General features: G+C 67.5%; 2 protein-coding genes across 2 annotated transcripts in view; one reads left to right on the forward strand and one right to left on the reverse strand.

Moving 5' to 3' along the window:
* SND1 (staphylococcal nuclease and tudor domain containing 1) overlaps positions 1–23,398 on the forward strand; it is a 144,548-nt gene extending 121,150 nt beyond the window's left edge. The window contains exons 17-24 of the mRNA XM_068942523.1: positions 17,562–17,750; positions 17,958–18,099; positions 18,674–18,797; positions 19,871–19,940; positions 20,628–20,741; positions 20,828–21,031; positions 21,509–21,553; positions 22,970–23,398. Coding sequence (XP_068798624.1) covers positions 17,562–17,750; positions 17,958–18,099; positions 18,674–18,797; positions 19,871–19,940; positions 20,628–20,741; positions 20,828–21,031; positions 21,509–21,553; positions 22,970–23,035 — 954 coding nt within the window. The 3' untranslated portion in view covers positions 23,036–23,398. The remainder of the gene's footprint in view (positions 1–17,561; positions 17,751–17,957; positions 18,100–18,673; positions 18,798–19,870; positions 19,941–20,627; positions 20,742–20,827; positions 21,032–21,508; positions 21,554–22,969) is intronic.
* On the reverse strand, positions 3,042–5,458 carry LRRC4 (leucine rich repeat containing 4). Its single transcript, XM_068942410.1, has 2 exons — positions 5,383–5,458; positions 3,042–5,183 (listed from the first exon to the last, which is right to left on the reverse strand). The coding sequence occupies exon 2, from the start codon at positions 5,051–5,053 to the stop codon at positions 3,110–3,112; it is 1,944 nt and encodes a 647-aa protein (XP_068798511.1). The 5' UTR covers positions 5,054–5,183; positions 5,383–5,458; the 3' UTR covers positions 3,042–3,109.
* Positions 23,399–23,688: the final 290 nt, after the last annotated feature.

A 23,688-nucleotide genomic window follows, 5' to 3' on the forward strand; every position in this document is an offset into this window, starting at 1 on the left:
ATGGCACAACATAGCATGGCACAGTGCAGCACGGCATGGCACGGTGTAGCATGCCACAGCACAGTTCAGCACAGCATAGCACAGTTAGCACGGCATGGCACAACATAGCATGGCACAGTGCAGCATGGCATGGCACAGTACAGCATGGCACGGTGCAGCACGGCATGGCACAGTTCAGCTCTGCATGGCACAACATAGCATGGCACAGTGCAGCACGGCCTGGCACAGTGCAGCACGGCACGGCACAGTTCAGCACGCCATGGCACAGTTCAGCTCGGCATGGCACAACATAGCATGGCACTGTGCAGCATGGCATGGCACAGTACAGCATGGCACAGTGCAGCACGCCATGGCACAGTTCAGCTCAGCATTTGGCACAACATAGCATGGCACAGTGCAGCACGGCCTGGCACGGTGCAGCACGCCATGGCACGGTGCAGCACGGCATGGCACAGTTCAGCTCGGTATGGCACAACATAGCATGGCACAGTGCAGCACGGCCTGGCACAGTGCAGCACGGCATGGCACGGTGCAGCACGGCACGGCACAGTTCAGCACGGCACGGCACAGTTCAGCACGCCATGGCACAGTTCAGCTCGGCATGGCACAACATAGCATGGCACAGTGCAGCACGGCCTGGCACAGTGCAGCATGGCATGGCACGGTGCAGCACGGCACGGCACAGTTCAGCACGGCACGGCACAGTTCAGCACGCCATGGCACAGTTCAGCTCGGCATGGCACAACATAGCATGGCACAGTGCAGCACGGCATGGCACAGTGCAGCATGGCATGGCGCGGTGCAGCACGGCACGGCACAGTTCAGCACGGCGTAGCACGACGCAGCATGGTACAGTGCAGCATGGCCTGGCACAGTGCAGCACAGCATGGCACGGTGCAGCACGCCATGGCACAGTTCAGCTCTGCATGGCACAACATAGCATGGTACAGTGCAGCACGGCCTGGCACAGTGCAGCACGGGGTAGCACGGCGCAGCACGGCATGGCACGGTGCAGCATGGCACGGCACGGTGCAGCACGGCACGGCACGGCACGGCGCAGCGTGGCCCAGCTGTCCCTTGCTGGCGGGGGCTCCCCGCTGCAGCCTGCCCTGCCCGCAGCACATCTCCGCCTGCCGCTCACCGCTGCCGCCAGCCCCGGCCCCGGCCTCTGCAAAGGGGCTGCCCCGTGCCCCCGCTGCCGCCGGCCCCCGCAGCTGGGGTGCGCGGCGGGCGCCTGCCGCCGCGCGCGGGGGCGGCAGCTCGGCAGCCCGCTGGAGCGGCGCCCGCGCCGGCGAGAGCGGGGTCCCCCCTCCGCCGCCCCGTGCACGGGGGGGGGGGGGGGGGTCGCGAGCGCGCGTGCACGGCCCCGGTGCCGCGGCCGGGGCCAAGAGCGCTCGGGGGGCGCGGGGGGCGGCGCGGGTGCAGGCAAAGGTCAGCGCAGCGCCCCGCATCCTCCTGCTCCCGCCGCCGCGGCCTCCCTTCTCCTTCCATTTTCCTCCCTGACCTCTTCCTCTGCCCCCCCCCACCGCCCCGTGATTTTTGGAGGCTTTTTAGCGCTGGGAGGACCAAAAAAAAAAAAAAAAAAGAAAAGCAACAAAAATCCTTTCAGGCTCTGCTTGGCATGGGGGGTTCTGCGAGGTCCTCCGTCCCCTCCCTCCCGCCCCTCGCTGGGGGCAGCCGGTCAATTTAACCCTTTAGGGACATTGCGTTAAAAATTTTTAACAATATTTATTAAAATACAAAAATACACTTGTTTTTCAGAGTACAGTCAGATTGTTCTGGAGTTTATATATAGAGCTATAGATATATATATAACTTTGTTTTTCCTTCCCTCCTCCCCCCCCCCCCCCCCGTTTTTTTTTTTTTTTTTAAGATCTGACACCCTGGAATAAATTCTTTTTAAAGCTAAAATAAGAAATGAAAGTAGTTACAGGGTTGGGACGGCCCCCGCAGCCCCTCTGCCGAGCCCTGCGCCCCCTCGCCGGCCGGGCGCGATGCCCAGCGCCGGCCCGGGGCGAGACATCCGTCCCGGCCGCCTCCCGCCGGAGCCCTCGCGTTTCGGGCGGCCCCGGGGAGGGCAGCGGGAGCAGGCGCCCTACGCTCGCCCCCCCCTCCACCCGCCAACCCGCCGCCGCTGCCTTGCATTGGGGGGGGGGGCAAAAAAAAAAAAAAAAGGAATAAAAATCGTAGCGTCGTGTTGGCTGCTGCGGTCTACAATGACAGGTCGGGTGTCCCGGGCGGGAGGTCTGGGCGCCCCCGGGAGCCCGAGCCCTGCGCTGGCGGCGGGGCCGGGGGCCGCTCGTCGCCCGCCCCGGCTCGCCCCCGGCCCGCCGCGAGGCACCCGTGGAAGCCGGGACACGCGGGCACCCGCGCCTCCCCACCGGCATGCACGTCCGATGTTTGCATTCCCTTTTTTTGTCCTTTTTCTTTTTCCTCTTTTTTTTTTTTTGCTTTAATACATCATAGGTATTCTTCCCCCTACCCGCAATCTACGCCCTCCCTCCTCCTCCTCCTCCTCTTCCCCCCCGGCCCCGAAAAAATTTTTTTCTTTATTGCATTTGGAACATTTTGGCACAGTACAAATTCTTGGACCGCTTTCTCGTCCTGCTTTTTGCTCTGTTTTTAAGTAAGATCAATTGGTAAATACGGCCGTTGGCTCTAAGAAAGGACATCTCTGTGTAAATGGGTTGGTTTGACTGCGTCCTACGGAGCATCCGCTAAAAATGGACCCTTTCTCCCACCCGCTCCTCTGCTTTTTCTGTGCTCTCAACCTCATTCCGGAAAGCCACTATGGCATCTCTCTGTCTCTCCCTGTCTCTCTCTCTCGTTGTTATGGGGTTTGCTTGCCCTTTTTTTTTTTTTTTTTAAAGATTTTAATTTTGATTCCCCCTTTTTAAATAGAACTTACAAGTTAGAAAATAGTTTCTTTTTTTTTTTAAATTTTAATATAATCTGCTTCTCTTATCAGCCCATAGATTTAATATATAAGCATATACAAGAAAAAAGTCTCTCCCCCGCTCTGTACAAAAGTTGCTGTCTGGTTTTTCTTTTTTTTTTTTTTGTTCTGTTTTTGTGCATTCTATTGCATTTATAATTTCTGAAAAAAAAGTCATATTTGAGTTTCCTGTACTTTCTCCTTGGTGTGGGTCTGAATTATATAGGGTTCAGAGAGGGTGGTTACGGGGGGGTGCAGAGAGTTCCCCAAGTTGTTCTCTGTCCAGTGGGCCCCGTGTGCCGGTTTGTAGGTGTTGTAGTTAATATGGTCATGAATTGTGGGCAACACAACTGCCCCCTCACCTGATACGCTGGTCGGAGCCGCGGTGGCGGCGGCCGCGGCGGCGGGGATGTCCTCATCCACCTGGATGATTTCGACCGTCCGGGCGGCCGTCACGGTGCTGCGCTGCTGGTGCCGCTTGCGGAGCTTGTAGAAGACAATCAGCATGGCCGCGGCCAGCAGCGTCACCGCCACGAAGCAGCCGATGATGATCTTGGTGGTCTTCATCACCTCGTCGAGGCTGGTCTGCATCTTGTCGTTGGAGTCCGCGGTGGGCACTGCCACCTGCTTGGGCGTCCGCGTGGTCTGGATCAGCACGGTGGTGGTGGTGGTGTACGCCGGCTGGTACCCCGTCGACGTCGTGGGCACGGGCTTGGTGAACTTGGGGGAGATGTCCTCCGGGGAGATCTCCGTGGTCTCCACCGTGACGGTGGTGAAAAAGCTGTAGTTGGAGGTGTTGAGCTCGGCCGTGCTCACGTTGAGGTAGGCCGAGGCGTTGGAGTTCCCCGCCACGTTCGTCACCATGCACGTGTAAACCCCGGTGTCCGTCAGCAACACGTGGGAGAAGTTCAAGGTGCCGTCGTTGAGGACGGAGATGCGCGGGTGGCTGGACGCGTGGCTCAGGACCGTCCCGTTAGGCAGCAACCACCTAACGGAGGACATGGAAGGAGTTCGGCACTTGAGCTCAGCCACCCGCCCTTCGGAGATGTTGAGGTCCATCGGGGCGTCCATGATAAAGGGCGCCGAGCACTGGAAGGAGGTCTGGTCCACCTCCACCAGGAACTTCCCTCGCATGTGCAGCGGGGCATGGCAGCGCCCGCAGCAGGTGGAGTTGGTGGGGATGTACTCCCGCAGCCACCACGACAGCCAGAGGATGTCGCAGTCGCAATCCCAAGGGTTGTGGTGCAAATGTAGCTCCACCAGGTACCGCAGCGGGGCAAAGAGGTCGTGGGGCAGGGAGGAGAGGTTGTTGTGGGCCAGGTTGAGCTCCACCAGCGCGGTGAGGTCGTCGAAGGCGTTTCGCTCGATCAGGCTGATCTGCGAGTTCATAATCCAGAGCTTTTTGAGAGACTTTAACCCATGGAAAGAGCCCGGTTTGATCTCGGGGAAGTTATTTCCCGACATCTCCAGTTCCTCCAGCCCCACCAGGGGCGTGAGGTTTGGCATGTCTTTAATGTTACACATCCCCAGATTAAGGTATTTCAGGTTGTATAATCCCTCGAAAGCCCCCTCGGAAATGTACTCCAGTTTCTTGAGCTCGCCCAGGTCCAGGCGCATGAGGGAGGGCACCCGGTTGAAGGCGTACGAGGGGATGCTCTCGATGGGGTTGTTCCTCAGCCACAGCTCCCGCAGCTTGGACAGGTACTCGAAGGCCCCGCTGGGGATGACCGTCAGCCAGTTGTCAAACAACTCCAGGGTGTTGAGGCTGGCCAGCCCGTTGAAAGCCCCTACCTCGATCTGGCGGATGGAGTTCCTGCCCAGCTGTAGGACTTCCAGGTGGTGCAGATGGCGGAAGGTGTCCGCCTGGATCAGCTGGATGTTGTTCTCCATGAGGTTGAGGTACCGGGTGTTGGAGGGGATCCCCTGGGGGACCTCGGACAGGCCACGGCGCGTGCAGACCACTTTGCTGAACTGGTTACTGCACGAGCAGACCGAGGGGCAGCTTTGGGGTCCGGGCGAGGCGGCCGCTGCACACAGGATCCACGCGTGTACCGTGAGGTAGACAAAAAGGGCAGCTTTCCAGGTGTGGTGCACAGTTACCTGCCACAAGAGCTTCATGATGTGGCACGTTCATAATTCACCATCGTCTGGGATTTGGCGTGAAAAGGAGAACTGGCGCGGCCCCCCCCTCTCCCAGCTCGCACAAGCTGCTCTCGCCGCGTCCCGGCTTCCCGCAGGGGGGTCGGGGCTGGGGGCGGGGAGGAGCGGGGCCGGGGGTCCGGAATGGGGACGGTGCGGGGAGGAAGGCGGCGGTGGGGAACGGGGGGGGGGCAGAGGGAGAAAATTAAATTAAATGAAAAACAAAGGGGGGGGGGGAAAGAGGGGGGGAGGGAAGGAAGGAGAAGCCCTCCCTGCCGGCCGAGCCCCCGCTCGGGAGCGGTACCTACCTGGGGAGAAGGGGCTCGATGCCGCGGTGACGGGCTCACGGCGGCCAGCCGCCCATCCCCTCCCCGGGCCGGCCGCGCCGAACAAAGGGGAAGCAGGGAAAGAAAACCGGGGAAAGGGGGGGGGGGGGAGAGAGAGGAAGGAAGGAAGGAAAAGGGGAGGGAAAGGGGGACCGAAAAAGACAAAATGGCTCCTCGCGGCTGCGGAGCGGGGCGCGGGGGGGGGGGTGATGGGGGGGGGGGGAGCCGGGCGGGCTAGGCGGGGGCGCGGGTGCCCCCCGCCGCGGCCAGCCCCGCCGCCGCCCGCGCCTCGCACCTCTGCCCTTGGCCGCCGGCCGCGGCGGGCGGCTGCCCGAGCCGCCGCTCCATCGCGGGCGAGCGCCGCCCTCCGCTCCGCTCCGCGCCGCGCCGCTCCCCACCCCCTGCGGGAGCCCAAACGCGGGCGGCCGGAGCGGGGGGGGGGGGGTGGAGGAAGGGGGGGAAAAAAAAAAAAAAAAAGAGGAGAGGCCAAAAAAAAAAAAAAAGAGGAGGAGGGGGAGGGGGCTGAAAAAATAATAATAAAAAATAAATTTAAAAAAAAAAAAAAGCTGCGCCGGTGCGGGTTGGGGGGGGGGGGGTCTCCTGCCGCTGCCCGGCTCCGCCGCGCTGACGAGCCGGCCGGGTGCTGCGCTGCTGCTGCGCTGCCCTCCGCGGCGCTGCGCCGGGGCGCGGGGCTGGCTGCAGCGCGGGTGCCCGGTTCGGCCGAGCGGCCGCCGCAGCCCCGCTGGCGGTCCCGCTGCCGGTCCCGCTGGCGGTCCCGCTGCCGGTCCCGCTGGCGGTCCCGCTGGCGCTAGCGGCGAGCCCCGGCGGCGCGGCCCGGCCCGCTGCCCGGCGGCGCGGAGGCGGCGGGCGCTGGCGCTCGCCCGGCGTCGCCTTCAGCGGCTCTGCGGCGGCCCGGCGAGCGCGGCGGCGGCGGCGGCGGGCAGCGGCGGAGCGGCGGCGGCCCGCGGCATGGCGGCCCGCTAGCAGGCTGGGCGGCCCCGCCGTGCCCCGGCGGCGCGGCGGCCGCTGGCCGAGCTGTGGCAGGCGGCAGCCGCGCAGGCGGCTCTCTCATCCTTTTGTCCTTCAGTGGGAGCGCGGATGTATTGCTGACGCATCGTGTTGGGAGCCGAACATGAGCGTGATGCTGAGCACCTCCGTTATGAGCACTGCCGCCCCCCCCCTCGCCCCCCCCCCCCGTCCGCCGCCTCCCCGCCGGGGGTTAACGCCGGGCTCTTCCAGGCAGCTGCGCCGCGATTTGCTTAGATAAGCTCTGCCGCTCGCTCCTCTTCCCCCCCGAGAAGGAGGGCGAGCCACCGACGGGGCCGCCGGCCGCCCGCGCCACGCCGCGCCAGCAGCTATTTTCGGTCCGCGCCGCTTTGAGGAAGATGCGGGCTGGCAGCGGGACGGGCCGCGCGGGCCACGGCAGGTCGCCGGCCCCTTCTTCATCCTCCTCCTCCTCCCGCTGCTGCTGCTGCTGCTCCCTGGCGTCCCCCCGCTGCGCTGCCCCGGCCCCGCTCGCGGCCCCCTCCGTTCCCGCCGGGCGCAGGGCGGCCCGCCTCGGCGCCCGGGGCCTGCCGGCCGCGGTTGAGCATCGGCACGGCCGAAGCCCCGGGGGCTGCCGGGGGGCTGCTCGGGGCAGGGGCGGCCACCCCCTCCCCGAGGGGGACCACCGGCTTTGCCCCAGCCCCCCGGCGCCCCCCAGCCAAGAGCAGGGGAGAGCCTTCGCCGCGGGGCCGGGGGCCAGGACGGACGGACGGACAGACGGACGGAGGCGGCACGGCGGAAACGGAGCAGCTCAGTGGCTTTAAGGTGAATGGGGCGGCGGGGGGGCGCTTGGCCCGGCAGGGTGCCCGGGCACGGAGCGAGGCTGCCTGCCCCCTTGGCACCCCCCGTGCTCCTTCGGGTGGCCTCGCAGGACCCCGCCACGCGCCGCAGGGGTCTGCGACGGGGCGACCGCCGGGCTGCAGCAGCCGCCAGGGCTGAGACCCGACACAAGCCGGGACGCTGCTGCAGAGGCCGGCGGGCCGGCCCGCCTCGGGATGCGGGTGCGGGGCGGGCGGGAGGCGCCGGTCTCAGCTCGGGGCGGGGGGGCCGCGGCGGGACGGGGCAGCGACGGGGCAGGCTCGAGGCTTTCCCACACTCGCTCTTTTAAGACCCTGCTTCAGCTGCTTTGTAGCTTCTCTAAATTTTTAACCGTCCGTGCTGAAATCCCCCAGGCGAGCTGTCTGTCCTCGGGCTGCGATGGAGGAGAAGTTTCAGCTAGCTTTTTAATTAAAAAAGGAGGAGAGGGAAGAGGAGAGGGTCTGGGGGAAACGGCGCTTTTCCCTGGGCCGGGAAGCGTTGAGACGGGCTGCTGCGGCGGCTGCTGCTGCGGGGAAAAACCTCCCTAAATTTGGCCGAATGTGCAAGCTTCTGGAAAAGAGCCCTTGGGAGCCGCTCGGCGGGGACGGGCAGGCCTTCAGCAGCAGACCCTGCCCGCCGGAGCGGGGGGGGCCCAGCGCCGAGCAGGATGCGTCCCTGCGGGCCCGAACGGGCTCCCTGGGCTTCCCGGGCTGGAAAAGCGTGGCCCGCGGTGGGGGAGGCGTCGCTGCTTTGCCAGGCGCCCGGCGGTCCGGAGTCTCCGAGCCGGCACCGCGGCGGCGGGGACGGGGACGGGGTCGGCTGGCGCTGTGGCCGCGCGCACCTCGCTTCGGGAGCAGGAGATGGCTGAGACCAACCTCCGGTTCCTCGGTCGGCGTATCCAAAATTGAAGTGCACCTTCCCCCCCCCCCTTTTTTTTTTCCCCCTTTCCCGGATGCTCTCCCTGTCCTTGCTCCCTGCTGCCCCGGGTGCCGGCCTCTCCTGGGCTTATTAGGCACTTATTTTCCCTCCAGGCTTCGCTCCCTCTGGCAAACGCATCCGGGGCGCCGCGAGCCGAGCTCCGCCGCGGGCGCTGGTCTCGGCCGACGGGCCGCGGAGCCGCTGCACCCGCTGCACCCGCTGCAGCCGGCATCCGCCAACCCGGCCTCGTGCAGCCCCGCTCGGCGCCTGCAGCCCCCGGCCCGGCCGGGCCGCGCACGCGCCGTGGCAGGCGCTTTGCCGGCAGCGCGAGCGTTTGAAGGGAAGAGGGATGATGCAAGGCTTTTGTAAGCAGCAGGGAAAGGTTACGAAACAATTGATGAGATACGGGATGGGAAAACAGATCTGTGTCCTGGGAACGTCGATGGAGCCAAACACAATTAACAAAGCGGAAGGCTACAGCGGCATAATTAAATTATCGCAATGTGGCACCTGTAAAGCAGCACAAGGGCCCATCCATCTCCTGCTCTGCGTCAGCCTCTCCGTCCCAAACCTCCCGTGGGCCTTCCCCGGGGTGGGCGGAGGCGGCAGCAAGCCCCCGCCAGCGCTCCGCGCGCGCCCTTGCCGGGCAGGCCGGGCTCGGGCAGCATCGGCGCGCCCCGGGGCTGGGACACGCGATGCATGGGGCCTGGGGGCTGCTCTGGGGCGCAGCGCGGGAATCAGCTTGGCAGAAGCGACGCTGGCGGGGATGCACGGAGCCCGGCTTTGCAGAAGCGGCTGCTCCAAGGAGGGCGCCGCGGCCGGGTTTCGGAGAGGGGCCAGGGCAGGGGTGAGCGAGGCCGGCCGGGCCGCGCGCCGTATCCCGCTGCCGTTCTGCCCGGCTGCCGCTAGATGGAAATGCAGCCTCGTGGCAGCGGCGGCGGGCGAGCGATGCTGCGGGCGCTGCAGGCGCTGCAGGCCATGCACGCTGCCCTGGGGCAGGCCACGGGCCCGAGCGCCTGCGCCTGGGCAGTGCCTGCGTGCGGCCCGGCTCCCGGCTCCCCCTGCGCCCGGGGTTGGGGGTGCACTGCCCTGGCTGCAGGGGAGGGGTGCAGTGCCCTGGTTGGGGGTGCAGTGCCCTGGTTGGGGGTGTGCAATGCCCTAGCTGCAGGGGGGGTGCAGTGCCCTGGTTGGGGGTGTGCAATGCCCTGGCTGCAGGGGGGTGCAGTGCCCTGGTTGGGGGTGCAGTGCCCTGGTTGGGGGTGCACTGCCCTAGCTGCAGGGAGGTGCAGTGCCCTGGTTGGGGGTGCAATGCCCTGGCTGCAGGGGGGTGCAGTGCCCTGGTTGGGGGTGCACTGCCCTAGCTGCAGGGAGGTGCAGTGCCCTTGCTGGGGGGGATCGGCAGTGTGTGGCCAGGGACAGGGAGGGAACCCAGGCTTCGGGTCACTGGAGAACCAGTTTTGCGGGGGGGGTGTGAATATTTGTCCCCAAGGGTGCTGAGCACCCAGCTCGGCGGCGCTGTGCACGCTCCAGCTCCGCGTTTCGGGGCCGGGGTCGCCCCCCGGGGTGCCGCCACCACCAGGTCGTTCCCTCCGCTGGCGGGGGCCACTCCGCAGCGAGCACTGTCTTTCGGGAGAAATAATGCGGGGCTTGGGCAAGGTGCGGCGGGCTGGCAGCGCGCCCGTCCCGCCGGCCCCCGCGCCGTCCGTGCCCCCCCCCACCCCGTTCCGGCAGAGCAGACACCCCGCGCATGCCGCCCGATCGGCAAGGAGCCGTGATTTGCAAAGCCGCCCGGGCTGCAGGGCTCTCCCTCCGGGGCCGGTTTTCCGGGGTAAACGGCAAAGGGAAACGCATGTGTGGGTGAAGGGCGCTCGGCGCGGGCGCCAGGGACGGGCGCGTCGGGCAGGGGCGATGCTTTTGCAGGCCCGGACCGAGCTCGGCCGGCCGGCGGCAGACGCGGCAAACCGGTGGCGGGCCGGCCAGGGCCGCCTTCGAGGAGCGGGTGAGGGTCGCGCGCGATCTGCCGACGGGAGCTGCACCCCGGGGAGCGCAGGCTATAAATAAAGGGCTGCGCTCGCAGCAGCGGCAGCGGCAGCGGCAGCGGCAGCAGCAGCGGGGCCCCGGGGCCGGGCTGGCTCTGCCTCCCGCCGTAAATCACAGCCGGAGGGCGGCGGGGGCGCGGGTCCAGCCGGGCTCCCCGGCCCCGGACGGCGGGTGCCGCTGCGCCTGCAGCCCATCTGCCCGGGCGTCGTGCCTGCACTGAAGTAGCGTTTTCCCAGCAGAAAGGTGATGGGAACAGTTCGGGGGTTGGGGGGGGGGGGAGGGTGCTCCCGGCTGTGTTTCGGGCCCCGAGGACCCGGCTCGCCGGGAAGTGACGGTAGCAAACGTTTCGCTCCTTCACCCGGTCACTTTTGGCATGCCTGAGCACCGGGGCCATGCATGCCAGCCGTGTCACCCGCGCCACCCATGCCACCGCCACCGCGTGCCCCGAGGGGCTTCAGCTTCGCCGCGGCCGGGCTGGCAGCAGGGACCCCGGCCCCAGGACTGGCCCCAGCCAGCCACTCCATGCCGGAGAGCACTGGGGACACTGGGAGCATGTTGGGGGTACTGGGAGTACGTTGGGAGAGCGCTTGGGGGCACTGGGAGCACACTGAGGACACTGGGAGAGCACTGGGGGTACTGGAAGAGTGCTGGGGGTACTGGGAGCACACTGAGGACACTGGGAGAGCACTGGGGGTACTGGAAGAGTGCTGGGGGTACTGGGAGCATGCTGGGGGTACTGGGAGTACGTTGGGAGAGCGCTTGGGGGCACTGGGAGAGCACTGGGGGTACTGGATGAGTGCTGGGGGTACTGGAAGAGTGCTGGGGGTACTGGGAGCACACTGAGGACACTGGGAGAGCACTGGGGGTACTGGAAGAGTGCTGGGGGTACTGGGAGCATGCTGGGGGTACTGGGAGTACGTTGGGAGAGCGCTTGGGGGCACTGGGAGAGCACTGGGGGTACTGGATGAGTGCTGGGGGTACTGGAAGAGTGCTGGGGGTACTGGGAGCACACTGAGGACACTGGGAGAGCACTGGGGGTACTGGAAGAGTGCTGGGGGTACTGGGAGCATGCTGGGGGTACTGGGAGTACGTTGGGAGAGCGCTTGGGGGCACTGGGAGAGCACTGGGGGTACTGGAAGAGTGCTGGGGGTACTGGAAGAGTGCTGGGGGTACTGGGAGCACACTGAGGACACTGGGAGAGCACTGGGGGTGTTGGGGGCACTGGGAGAGTGCTGGGAGATCACCAGGGCACTGGGAGAGCACTGGGGGCAGACTGGGGTCCTAGGAGGTGCAGGGAGAGCACTGGGGGCACTGGGAGAGTGCTGGGGTACTGGGGTGGCACTGTGCGCACTGGAAGCAGACGGGGCACTGGGATGGCACTGGGATGGCCCCGGGGGACACTGGGCGGGCACTGGGCAGCGCCGAGGCCGCTGGCCGCCAGGCTGGCGGAGGCGAGCAGCGACCCACGAACAGCATCCCCGGCCGGGGCGGGTGGCGGGGGGGATCGATGCTTTTTTAAACCTGTAGTTATTAAGAAGGGTGCGTGCGGCGCCTGGTTTCTCCGAGAGGATGGCTACCTGCCTGGTCCCTCGCCCCGTGCCGCCGTTAGCGGCTCTGAATTTCCTCCGCTGTGCAGCGATAAATCCCGCGGCGGTGGCGGCTCGGAGGCCTCCTGGGGCGGCCGCGCTGCCCGCGGGGCAGGACGGAGGGTGCTGGGTGCCACCCGCCGTGTCCCCGGACCTGGGCGAGCCCTGGTAGGCTCCCGTGGGGCTAACTCTGCATATGGGGGGTAGCACTGCACACGCAGAGGGGTAGCACTGCACTGGGGTTAGCACTGCACATGTTGGGGGCTAACACTGCACACGTGGGAGGTTAGCACTGCATGGGGGTTAGCACTGCACGTGTAGGGGGTTAACACTGCGTGGACATTAGCACTGCACACACGGGGGTTAGCACTGCATTGGGGTTTGCATGCATGGGGAACACTGCACATGCGAGGGTAGCGCTGCATTGGGGTTTAGCACTGCAGGGAGTTAGCTCTGCATGGGAGTTAGCATGCATGGGGGTTAGCACTGCACATGGAAGGGGTTAGCACTGCATGGGTGGAGGTTAGCACCCTGTAGGGAGGGGGTTAGCACTGCATGGGGGGGGTTAGCACCCCGTAGGGAGGGGGTTAGCACCACACATGGGGCAGGGGGTAGCACTGCATGAGTGAGGGTTAGCAGCCCATGAGAAGAGGGTTGACACCTCACAGTGCAGGGTTTAGCACTGCGTAGGGTGGGGGTTAGCGCCCGGCACAGAGGCAGTTAGCACTGTTGGGGGGGGGGGGTGTTAACACCACGTATGGAGGGTGTTAGCAGAACACCGAGTGGGGGCTGGCAGGGGCAGGAGTCAGCAGTGCACAGGGTGAGGGGTGGCACGGCTTGGGTAGGGGTTAGCACTGCACACAGAGGGGTCAGCACTGCATCAGGTGGGGGTTAGCACTGCACACAGAGGGGTTGCACTGCGTGGGGTAGGGTTAGCACCACGCATGGAGGGGTCAACACTGTATGGGGTGGGGGTTGGCACTGCATGGGGTAGCAGTTAGCACTGCATCCAGAAGAGGTACACTGCAGGGGGGTAGAGGTTAGCACTGCACACAGAAAGGTTGCACTGCATGGGGTAGGGTTATCACTGCATGGGGTGGGGGTTAGCACTGCACACAGAAGGGTTAGCACCATGCATAGAGGGGTTAGCACTGCCCACAGAGGGCTTAGCGCTGCACGGGGAGGGTTCGGCACTGCACGGGCCAGAGGCAGCCCTGCATGCCCAGGGCAGGTGGCCCCAGGCCGCCTTTCCCAGCCCCTGGGGCTGGCTGCACCCAGCAGGGTGGGAGGGGACCCGGGCGTCCGGGGCCCGGCCCGCCGAGGGTGGGAGGGCGACTGCCGAAAGCCTCTCCGGGCGTGTGGAGCGCCGCCGTCAATCTTCACAAAGCCGGGATTAAAACGCGCTGTTCTTCGCCTCGCTGCCAAGCCGCCGGGCGTAAAAGGACGGCGCTCAAAGCAGCGCGGTCGCCTGCCCGCGTCGGTGCGGTGCTCCGCGTGCGGTGCCCCCGCCGTCCCCGCCTGGCGCCCGTGTCCCCGAAGCCGCGCCGGCCACCCGCCACCACCCGCTGCGATGCATTATTAATGATATTGTATTAACGCTAATAGCAGAGGAGAGTCAATAAGAGGCTGGCGCCTGGGCAATTTTCTCCTGCTAATACATTAATGCGATGCGCCTCGCTGCATTAGGGGCTTTTCCAGCGGCGGCGCGTGCTGTGTGACTTTCGCGCACTCCTAATGAGAGCAAAACGCGTGGTGACGGTGGCCGGGCTCTGCGGGGACCGACCCCTGCCCCTTGCTGGTGGCTCTGCGGGGAGAGGTGGCCGGGAGCAGCCCCGCAGCACCCTGCAGGGGTGCTGTCACCCTGCCGTCACGGCCAGGCCGGGGACCTGGGCCAGGCACTGGGATTCTTGTTTCAGGGTGCCAGAGGCAGCCGGTTTGCAGGCACTGGTCTGTGTGCGCTGGTTTGCACGGGCTGGTTTGGGTGCTCTAGTTTGCACGAACTGTTTTGCTCTCGCTGGTTTGCATGCACCGGTGTGGGTGCTCTGAGTTGCACGCACTGGTTTGCTCTCACTGGTCTGTGCGTGCTGGTTCGCACACTGGTTTGCACACCCTTTGGTTGGCTCTCACAGGTTTGTGCGCTCTGGTTTGCTTCCACTGGACCGCTCTCACTGGGCTGCTTGCACTGGCTTGCTCTCACTGGTCTGCACACACTGCCTTGCTCTCACTGGTCTGCACACACTGGTTTGCTCTCACTGGTTTGCATGTACTGTTTTGCACACACTGTTTTGCTCTCACTGGTTTGCACACACTGGTTTGCTCTCACTGGTCTGCACACACTGGTTTGCTCTCACTGGTTTGCACACACTGGTTTGCTCTCACTGGTTTGCACATACTGGTTTGCTCTCACTGGTTTGCACAAACTGGTTTGCTCTCACTGGTTTGCACATACTGGTTTGCTCTCACTGGTTTGCACAAACTGGTTTGCATGCACTGGCTTGCTCGCACGGGTTCGCGCACCGTGCGCTATGTGCTCTGCTTTGCGCCCTGGCTAGGATGGCTCTCGCAGGCCTGCGCGCTCCCGCTCGCCCGCCTGGCTGGCACGTGCCGCTCTGCTCCCTCTGCTGCGGTCGCGCCGCTCTGCAGGCGCTGGTTCCCCTGCTCTCCCAGGCTCGGTGCGGCGGGGGACTCGGGAGGTGTCTCGGAGGTGTCCCTCTGCTCGGCAGGCAGCGGCTGCGCGCCCGCTGCTGCGATCCTCGCCTCGTGCTGCCGGGCAGGAGCGCGCCAGCCGGGACCCCCGAGCGGGGCCGCCCGAGCTCCCGCAGCAGCGCTGCCCTGCCCGGCTGGCGTTTCCCGGCTGTACGTACCGCAGCCGGCGGGCGCCTGCCCGAGCGGCGTGGAGGCGGGCGGCGCACGTGGCCCGCGCTCGCCTGCGCTTCGCTTTGCAGGCGAACCTTGCGCGCCGCCCTGGGTTTGTCACCTCCCTCCCCGGAGCCTCCGCTTCGGTGCCCTGCCCTGCCCCGCGCGTCCCTGCAAGGCCACGTGCGCGGCAGCCACCGGGCTCGGCCCCGGCTCGCCTGCTGCTGGTGGCAGCGCGGGCAGCTCGCTGCCAGCGCGCTCGCGCCACAGGGCTGGCGTACGTGCACAACGGAGGCTGGCGCGCTTGTGCAAAGATCTGCACGCTCGCGCCACGGGGCTGGCGTACGTGTGCAAAGACCTGCGTGCTTGCACTGCGGAGGCCCATGTGTTCACACCGCAGCGGCCAGTGTGCTCCCGCTGCAGAGGCCGGCGTGCTGGGTCAGCACGCTTGTGCGGCAGCGATGCATGTGCTCGCACTGCGCTGGCCCGCACGCTCACGCTGGGGAGGCCGGCCAGTTCGCCCTGCGGAGGCCCACGGTGCACGTCCATGTCTTGTGCTGCAGAGACCCCTGTGCTTGCACCGTGGAGGCCAGCGTGCTCACCCAGCAGGGGCCAGCGTGCTCGCGCGTGGAGGCCCGGGTGCTTGCACCGTGGAGGCCAGCGTGCTCACCCAGCAGCGGCCAGCGTGCTCGCGCCACGGCGGGCGCCGACAGCCCTTTTGCAGCCGCGCTGCCGTGTGCAGGGCAAGGCCCGAGCTCGCTTGCCCCGGGCGCCCTGGGAGCCGGCCTCCACCCCGCGCCTGCGTGGTGCCCGGTTCAGACCTGGCCCAGGCAGGGGAGGGGGGGTCCGCGGGATCCTGCCACCCGGGTCGCAGCCCATCTGTGTCACCAGCGCCTGGCACAGGGTCGAGGGTGCTCCGCAGCGCTCCTACCCCTGCGTGGGCTGGACTCGCGCATCGCCCAAGCGCCGCCGCCGGTCCCAGCAGCTCCTGCCCTCGGCCGGGCATCTCCCTCCCTGCTTGACGCCGGGGCCGGGAACGCGACCCGGCAAATCTCTGCTGGCTGCAGGGAGGCTTGGACTAAGCTCCCCGCTGCAGCAGCGCTCCGCCTTGCAATAAGGGTTGAGCGGCCAGCTGGAAAGGGAGGTGTCCAGAGCGCCCATCGAGCCGTGTCCCGCCGACAGCCGCCGGCACCCGCCTGGAGGCCACGCGGCGTAACGCCCGCAGCCGGCTCCCGCAGCCCCTCTGTGAAAGGCAGCGGGCGCCCGGCCCCGCGACGCCCTGCGCCCTGGCAGGGGGCACCTGCAAGCAGCAATTTGCTGCTTTTAAACGATTTCCTGCAAGCGCCGCCGGCGCACGTCAGCGCGCCAGCCCCGTCCAGAGCGCGAGAGGCACCATCTGTTCCCGGCCCGCGTGCCTGCTGCCTGCACACCCCGCACGCCTCGGAGCGCCCGGCTTCCAAAAGCCATGGCGGGGGGGCTATTTATATGTATAAAAACAAATAAAAAAACAGCGAGGCTGGGAGCTGCCAGGAGCTGAGAGCGAGACGTGCCGTCGGCTCCAAACATGCGGAAAGTGCCTCAGCCTGCCACAGGCGCTGGTCCTGCGCGGCGCTCAGGGAAGGGCTACCCATGCTATTGCCCCTTGCACCCGGCCCTTGCCCCTTGCATCCTCCTCCTCTCGCCCCGTGCAGCCTTGCACCCGGCCCTTGCCCCTTGCATCCTCCTCCTCTCGCCCCGTGCAGCCTTGCACCCGGCCCTTGCCCCTTGCATCCTCCTCCTCTCGCCCCGTGCAGCCTTGCACCCGGCCCTTGCCCCTTGCATCCTCCTCCTCTCGCCCCGTGCAGCCTTGCACCCGGCCCTTGCCCCTTGCATCCTCCTCCTCTCACCCCATGCCAGCTCTCTTCCCTGGCCGTTGCTGGGACTCAGGTCCTCAGCTCCTCCAGGCAGAGTCGTGCCTGCTGAGGGGGGCTGTGGGGTCCCCAGGTGGCAGGAAGCAGAGCTGGATGCCCAGGGAGCAGAGCTGGGTGCCAGGGAGCAGAGCTGGGTGCACAGGGGACAGAGTTGAGTGCCCAGGGAGCAGAGCTGGGTGCCAGGGAGCAGAGCTGGGTGCACAGGGGACAGAGTTGAGTGCCCAGGGAGCAGAGCTGGGTGCCCAGGGAGCAGAGCTGGGTGCCAGGGAGCAGAGCTGGGTGCACAGGGGACAGAGTTGAGTGCCCAGGGAGTAGAGCTGAGTGCCCAGGGAGCAGAGCTGGGTGCCCAGGGAGCAGAGCCAGGTGCCCAGGGAGTAGAGCCGGGTGCCCAGGGAGCAGAGCTGGGTGCCAGGAAGCAGAGCTGGGTGCCCAGGGAGCAGAGCTGGGTGCCAGGGAGCAGAGCTGGGTGCCCAGGGAATAGAGCCGGGTGCCCAGGGAGCAGAGCCGGGTGCCAGGGAGCAGAGCTGGGTGCCAGGGAGCAGAGCTGGGTGCCCAGGGAGCAGAGCTGGGTGCCAGCCCAGGATCACCGGGCACGGGCATCTCTTCGCCAGGCACCGGGGGAGCGCGTGTGGCCTGGCGCCAAAGGCACCTGGTGCCAGCGAGCGCCGCTGCGGGTGAGCAGGGCAGCAGGGACAGGAGACGGGTGCCCGCCGCACGCCCAACGGGGCCCTGCTCCTGCATCGGCTGCTCCGGCCCGTGTCCAGCAGCCGGGTCGACTCCCTTCCTGTTCAGCCACCGATTTACTGCTTAGTCGAGCTCGAAGCGGTCTAAATTAATAGAGGGGTTTGCCTGGGCAGCAGCGGGGTGGGGGCGGTCGGCGTAAACCTGGTCCATAGCCGGCCGCAAGGGTGCTGGGACCCGGTGCTGGAGGCGGCGATGGGTCTCGGGCCGGTTCCTGCCCCGCAGGGCGCTGAGCCGGGCTGAGGGCTCTGCCGTCCGGCGCCCGCAGGTGGAGGTGGAAGTGGAGAGCATGGACAAAGCCGGGAACTTCATCGGCTGGCTGCACATCGAGGGCGTCAACCTCTCGGTGGCCCTGGTGGAGCACGCCCTCTCCAAGGTGCACTTCACCGCCGAGCGCAGTCCCTACTACAAGTCCCTGCTCTCCGCCGAGGAAGCCGCCAAGCAGAAGAAGGAGAAGGTGAGAGACGGGGCGCGCTGAGCCCCGACGCACTTCGCTGCACCGCGGCGCCCCAGGCCGGGCTCTGCCGGGGTGCAGCGGGGACCGCGAGCGCCGGCTGTCCCGTGCCGGCTGCCCCGAACGGCGCGGGACGCCCGTGCCCGGCGCCCTGCAGGGGCCGGGGGCAGCTCGTGCGGCCCCCCAGGCAGCGCCTCCGCCGCCGCGCAGGTCTGGTCCCACTACGAGGAGACCCCGGTGGAGGAGGTGGTGCCGGTGCTGGAGGAGAAGGAGCGCACGGCCAACTACAAGCCCGTCTTCGTCACGGAGATCACGGATGACCTGCACTTCTACGTGCAGGACGTGGAGACGGGTAAGGGGCAGGGGCGCTCGTCGCCGGCGCGCGCAGCCCTCCGCACGGGGCTTGTCCCCTGCAGCGGGGCCGAGCCACGGGGCGCCAGCGGGGTCCGGCGCAGAGCGGGCGCCCGGTGCTCCCGGCGAGCCAACGGGCTGGCAGGGAGGGAGCGAGCTTGTGCAAATGCAGACTCACCCGCTGGCGCGTGCCCCGGGGATGCCATGGGGCACGACGGGGACGTGCCAGCCCCGTCCGCACCCCCCGGCACGGCGGTGCCCGTGCGGGATCCCGCCCGGAGAGCCTGCGGCTCCCCAAGAGCCCGGCCCGGGGCAGCCGGCCGCGGGCGCGCGGGAACGCAGCGCCGCCCGTTTAATTATTAACGCCCCTCTGCAATATTGATGGGGCTGCGGCACCGCGTGCCGCCGGCCCCAGGCCGCGCGGGCTGCTGGTGGGCAGGATGCGCCCCCGGGAGAAGCGGGTGCCCGCTGCAGCCCCGGCCGGGCGCCCGGCTCCGCGGCGCCGCCGGGTCGCCCTTCCCGGCAGGCAGGGCCGGGGCCGGGGCCCAGCCAACCCGCCGCGGGGCGTTTTGCAGGTGCCCAGCTGGAGAAGCTGATGGAGAACATGCGGGGCGAGATCGCCAGCCACCCGCCGGTGGAGGGCTCGTACGTGCCGCGCCGCGGCGACTACTGCATCGCCAAGTTCGTGGACGGAGAATGGTGAGCCGGGAAGCGCGCGCCCGCCGGCCGGGCCGGGCCGTGCCATGCCGTGCCGTGCCGTGCCGTGCCATGCCGTGCTGTGCCGTGCCATGCTGTGCCGTGCCATGCCGTGCCGTGCTGTGCCGTGCCGTGCCATGCTGTACTATGCTGTGCTATGCCATGCTGTGCCATGCTGTATTGTGCCATGCCATGCCATGCCGTGCTATGCCATGCCGTGCTGTGCTGTACTGTGCCATGCCATGCCATGCCGTACTGTGCCGTGCCGTGCCGTGCCGTGTCATGCCATGCCATGCTGTACTGTGCCATGCCACGCCATGCCATGCTATGCCATGCCATGCTGTGCTGTACTGTGCCATGCCATGCCGTGCCGTACTGTGCCATGCCATGCTATGCCATGCTGTGCCATGCCATGCCATGCCATGCTGTACTGTGCCATGCCATGCCGTGCCGTGCTGTGCCATGCCATGCCATGTCGTGCCATGCCATGCCATGCCATGCCAGGCTGTGCGATGCCATGCTATGCCATGCTGTGCTGTGCCATGCCATGCCATGCTGTACTGTGCCATGCCATGCCGTGCCGTGCTGTGCCATGCCATGCCATGTCGTGCCATGCCATGCCATGCCATGCCAGGCTGTGCGATGCCATGCTATGCCATGCTGTGCTGTGCCATGCCATGCCATGCTGTACTGTGCCATGCCATGCCGAGCCATGCCGTGCTGTACTGTGCCATGCCATGCCGTGCCATGCTGTGCCATGCCATGCCATGCTGTGCTGTGCCTTGCCATGCTGTGCCAAACCATGCTGTGCCATGCCATGCCATGCTGTGCTATGCTGTGCTATGCCATGCTATGCCATGCCATGCCATGCCACGCTGTGCTGTGCCAAGGCTGCAGCACCGCTCGCGCCCCAGCCCCGAGGTCACGGGGCTCTGGGGAAGGAGCTGCAGCCCTGCGGCAGCGGGGTGCCCGCTCCAGTGATGTGGGGGGATTCGGGGCCGCTTGGGCCACGCCGGAGGCGGGGGGCCACCGGGGGCCGTGCGGGGCCAGCGCTCACCCCCCCGTCCCGCTGCCAGGTACCGGGCCCGGGTGGAGAAGGTGGAGTCGCCAGCCAAGGTGCACATCTTCTACATCGACTACGGCAACGTGAGTGCGGGGCCGCGGCCGCGAGAGGGGGGCTGCGGCACACCTGCAGCAGCCGGACGCGTCCCCTGTCACTGCCACCCAGGCACGGCCGTGCCACCTGCCTGTGACATGTCCTCATGCCACCACTGCCTGAGCACGGCCATGCCACCTGCTCAGGACACATCCCCATGTCACTGCCACCTGGGCACGGTCATGCCACCTGCTCAAGACGTGTCCCCATGTCACCACCACCCGGGCATGGCTACACCACCTGCCTGTGACATGTCCTCATGCCACCACTGCCTGAGCACGGCCATGCCACCTGCTCAGGATGTGTCCCCGTGTCACCACCACCCGGGCACGGCTACACCACCTGCCTGTGACATGTCCTCATGCCACCACTGCCTGAGCACGGCCATGCCACCTGCTCGGGACGTGTCCACGTGTCACCACCACCCGGGCATGGCCACGCCACCTGCTCGGGACGTGTCCACGTGTCACCACCACCCGGGCATGGCCACGCCACCTGCTTGGGACATGTCCCCACGTCACCGCCGCCCGGCACGGCCACGCTGCCTGCCCGCGACGCGTCCCCCTGCCCCTGCTGTCCTGCACAGCTCCCCGGGGGGCTCGTGGCCGTGCGGGGAGGGACGGCCGCGGGCCCCGGCGTCCTGTGGTGCCCCCCACCGCCCCTCTCTGCCCCCGCAGAAGGAGACGCTGCCCTCCACGCGCCTGGGCGCTCTGCCCCCCGCCTTCAGCACCCGCATCCTGCCCGCCCAGGCCACCGAGTACAAGTTCGCCTTCATCCAGGTGCCCCAAGACGTAAGTGGGGACCGAGGCGGGGGGAGGTGGGGGGACTTGGGGGGGGGCGTCGGCGAGCGGCGGCCGAGCCGTGCCTGTGCCGGCAGGACGAGGCGCGGGCGGACGCGGTGGACAGCGTGGTGCGGGACATCCAGAACACCCAGTGCCTGCTCAACGTGGAGCACCTGGGGCCCGGCTGCCCCCACGTCACCCTGCAGTTCGCCGACTCCAAGAGCGACGTGGGGCTGGGGCTGGTCAAGGAGGGGCTGGTCATGGTGGAGGTGCGCAAGGAGAAGCAGTTCCAGAAAGTGGTAGGTGCCGCCGCGCCAGCCGGGGGGGGGGGGCCCTCGTCGCCCCCTCTTTCCCGTGGACGTTTTTGGGGTGGGGGGAGCCAGCGCGGCGCGAGAGCAGCCGCCGCAGCCCACCGGGGAGGGTGATCGATCCCCGGTCGATCGGTGCCGCGTCGCTCGCAGCTCGGCGGCTGCTGCTGCTGCCCGGGGGCTCGGGGAAAGGGGAGGACGTGTCCCCCCACCCGGGGCCCGGACGCCTGCCTTGCATGTCCCTTCCCTAGAGAAGGACCCCCCCACACACCCCGAGGTGCGTTTAAGGCATGGTCCCCTGTTCCCCTGGGAGCTGGCATCCCTCGGAGACCCCCCCTCCCGCCCCCGCTGCCGTGCCGCGGTTCGATCCCCACCGCCGGCCGGCCGGGGCGCCCCTGCCTCCCCCCGCGGCCCCCAGGAGGGCAGGGAAGTGGGGCAGGGTCGCCCTGACGGCCGGTGCCCCTGCAGATCACCGAGTACCTGAACGCCCAGGAGACGGCGAAGAGCGCCAGGGTGAGTCCGGCTTCCCCGGGCTGGGGCGCAGGGAGGGCTGCAGAGGTGCTGGGGGGCTTGGGTGGGAGAAGGGGCAGGAAGGGGGAGTGGGGGCCCTCTGACTCCAGGGGCGATGCTGGATGCAGCCCCCCATCTGTGGGAGCGATGCTGGATGCAGCCCCCCACCTCCAGGGGCAATGCTGGATGCAGCCCCCCCCCATCTCCAGGGGCAATGCTGGATGCAGCCCCCCATCTGTGGGAGCGATGCTGGATGCAGCCCCCCACCTCCAGGGGCAATGCTGGATGCAGCCCCCCCCCATCTCCAGGGGTGATGCTGGATGCAGCCCCCCATCTGTGGGAGCGATGCTGGATGCAGCCCCCCACCTCCAGGGGCAATGCTGGATGCAGCCCCCCCCCATCTCCAGGGGTGATGCTGGATGCAGCCCCCCATCTGTGGGAGCGATGCTGGATGCAGCCCCCCCACCTCCAGGGGCGATGCTGGATGCAGCCCCCCCCCACCTCCAGGGGTGATGCTGGATGCGGGCCCCCCCCCACCTCCAGGGGCAATGCTGGATGCAGCCCCCCCCCACCTCCAGGGGTGATGCTGGATGCAGGCCCCCCCCCGTCTCTGGGGATGATGCTGGATGCAGCCCCCCCCACCTCCAGGGGTGATGCTGGATGCAGCCCCCCCCCACCTCCAGGGGCAATGCTGGATGCAGCCCCCCCCCATCTGCAGGGGCGATGCTGGATGCAGCCCCCCATCTGTGGGAGCGATGCTGGATGCAGCCCCCCCCACCTCCAGGGGCGATGCTGGATGCCCCCCCCCACCTCCAGGGGCGATGCTGGATGCAGCCTCCCCCCACCTCCAGGGGCGATGCTGGATGCAGCCCCCCCCCACCTCCAGGGGCGATGCTGGATGCCCCCCTCCACCTCCAGGGGCAATGCTGGATGCAGCCCCCCCCCATCTCCAGGGGTGATGCTGGATGCAGCCCCCCATCTGTGGGAGCGATGCTGGATGCAGCCCCCCCACCTCCAGGGGCGATGCTGGATGCAGCCCCCCCCCACCTCCAGGGGTGATGCTGGATGCGGGCCCCCCCCCACCTCCAGAGGCAATGCTGGATGCAGCCCCCCCCCACCTCCAGGGGTGATGCTGGATGCAGGCCCCCCCCCCGTCTCTGGGGATGATGCTGGATGCAGCCCCCCCCACCTCCAGGGGTGATGCTGGATGCAGCCCCCCCCCACCTCCAGGGGCAATGCTGGATGCAGCCCCCCCCCATCTGCAGGGGCGATGCTGGATGCAGCCCCCCATCTGTGGGAGCGATGCTGGATGCAGCCCCCCCCACCTCCAGGGGCGATGCTGGATGCAGCCCCCCCCCACCTCCAGGGGTGATGCTGGATGCAGCCCCCCCCCCCCAAATCACGTGTCCTTTCTTGCAGCTGAACCTGTGGCGCTACGGCGACTTCCGCGCGGACGATGCAGACGAGTTCGGTTACAGCCGCTAAGGGATGCTTCGGGGCCCGGCCGTCCCCACCCACCGCCACCACACTAACGTCTTTCCCCCCCTCCCTCGCGCCCCTGTCCCCGTCCCCGGGCCCTGCCGGGGGCTGGGGGCAGCCCGGCTCCCGGTGCCTTCGAGGATGCCGCAGCCCCGGCCCCTCGGCTCGGCTCAGCTTGGAGGGCGGCGAGGGGGGCGGGCGGCTCCGTGCCCCCGCGGGTGCCGGGGACGGGGGTCCCGGCCCCCTTGCTCCCGCCTTCGTCCGACTGACAGCTCCATCCGCCCTCGCCTGTCCTTCCCGCAGCCAGCGGCGCGGCCGCCCTGGCCTGTATTTAAAGCTTTGGAGGCCCAATAAAAGTAGTCAAGCGTCGGGCTGAGCCTCTGCCTGCCGCGGCGCCGGGAGGAGGCGGCGGCTGGGGTCCCCTCGGCACGGCGCCCGCGGCTCCCGGCCCGCGAGCCTTGCAGAGGGACGTCTCAGGACTGAGGTCCCCGGGGGATGCCTGGGGCGGGGGGGAAGGGGGACGGCCCCCGAGGCCTCTTTTGGCAGAGTCCGAGCCCCTCCTGCAGCCCCAGATCCCAACCTCAGACTCCAACACAGGTCCCAACACCAGGTCCCAACCCCAGGTCCCAGCCCCAGACCGCAATGCAGGTCCCAACCCC

The sequence above is a fragment of the Struthio camelus genome, chromosome 1 (assembly GCF_040807025.1).
Source record: "Struthio camelus isolate bStrCam1 chromosome 1, bStrCam1.hap1, whole genome shotgun sequence".
Lineage (NCBI taxonomy): Eukaryota > Metazoa > Chordata > Aves > Struthioniformes > Struthionidae > Struthio > Struthio camelus.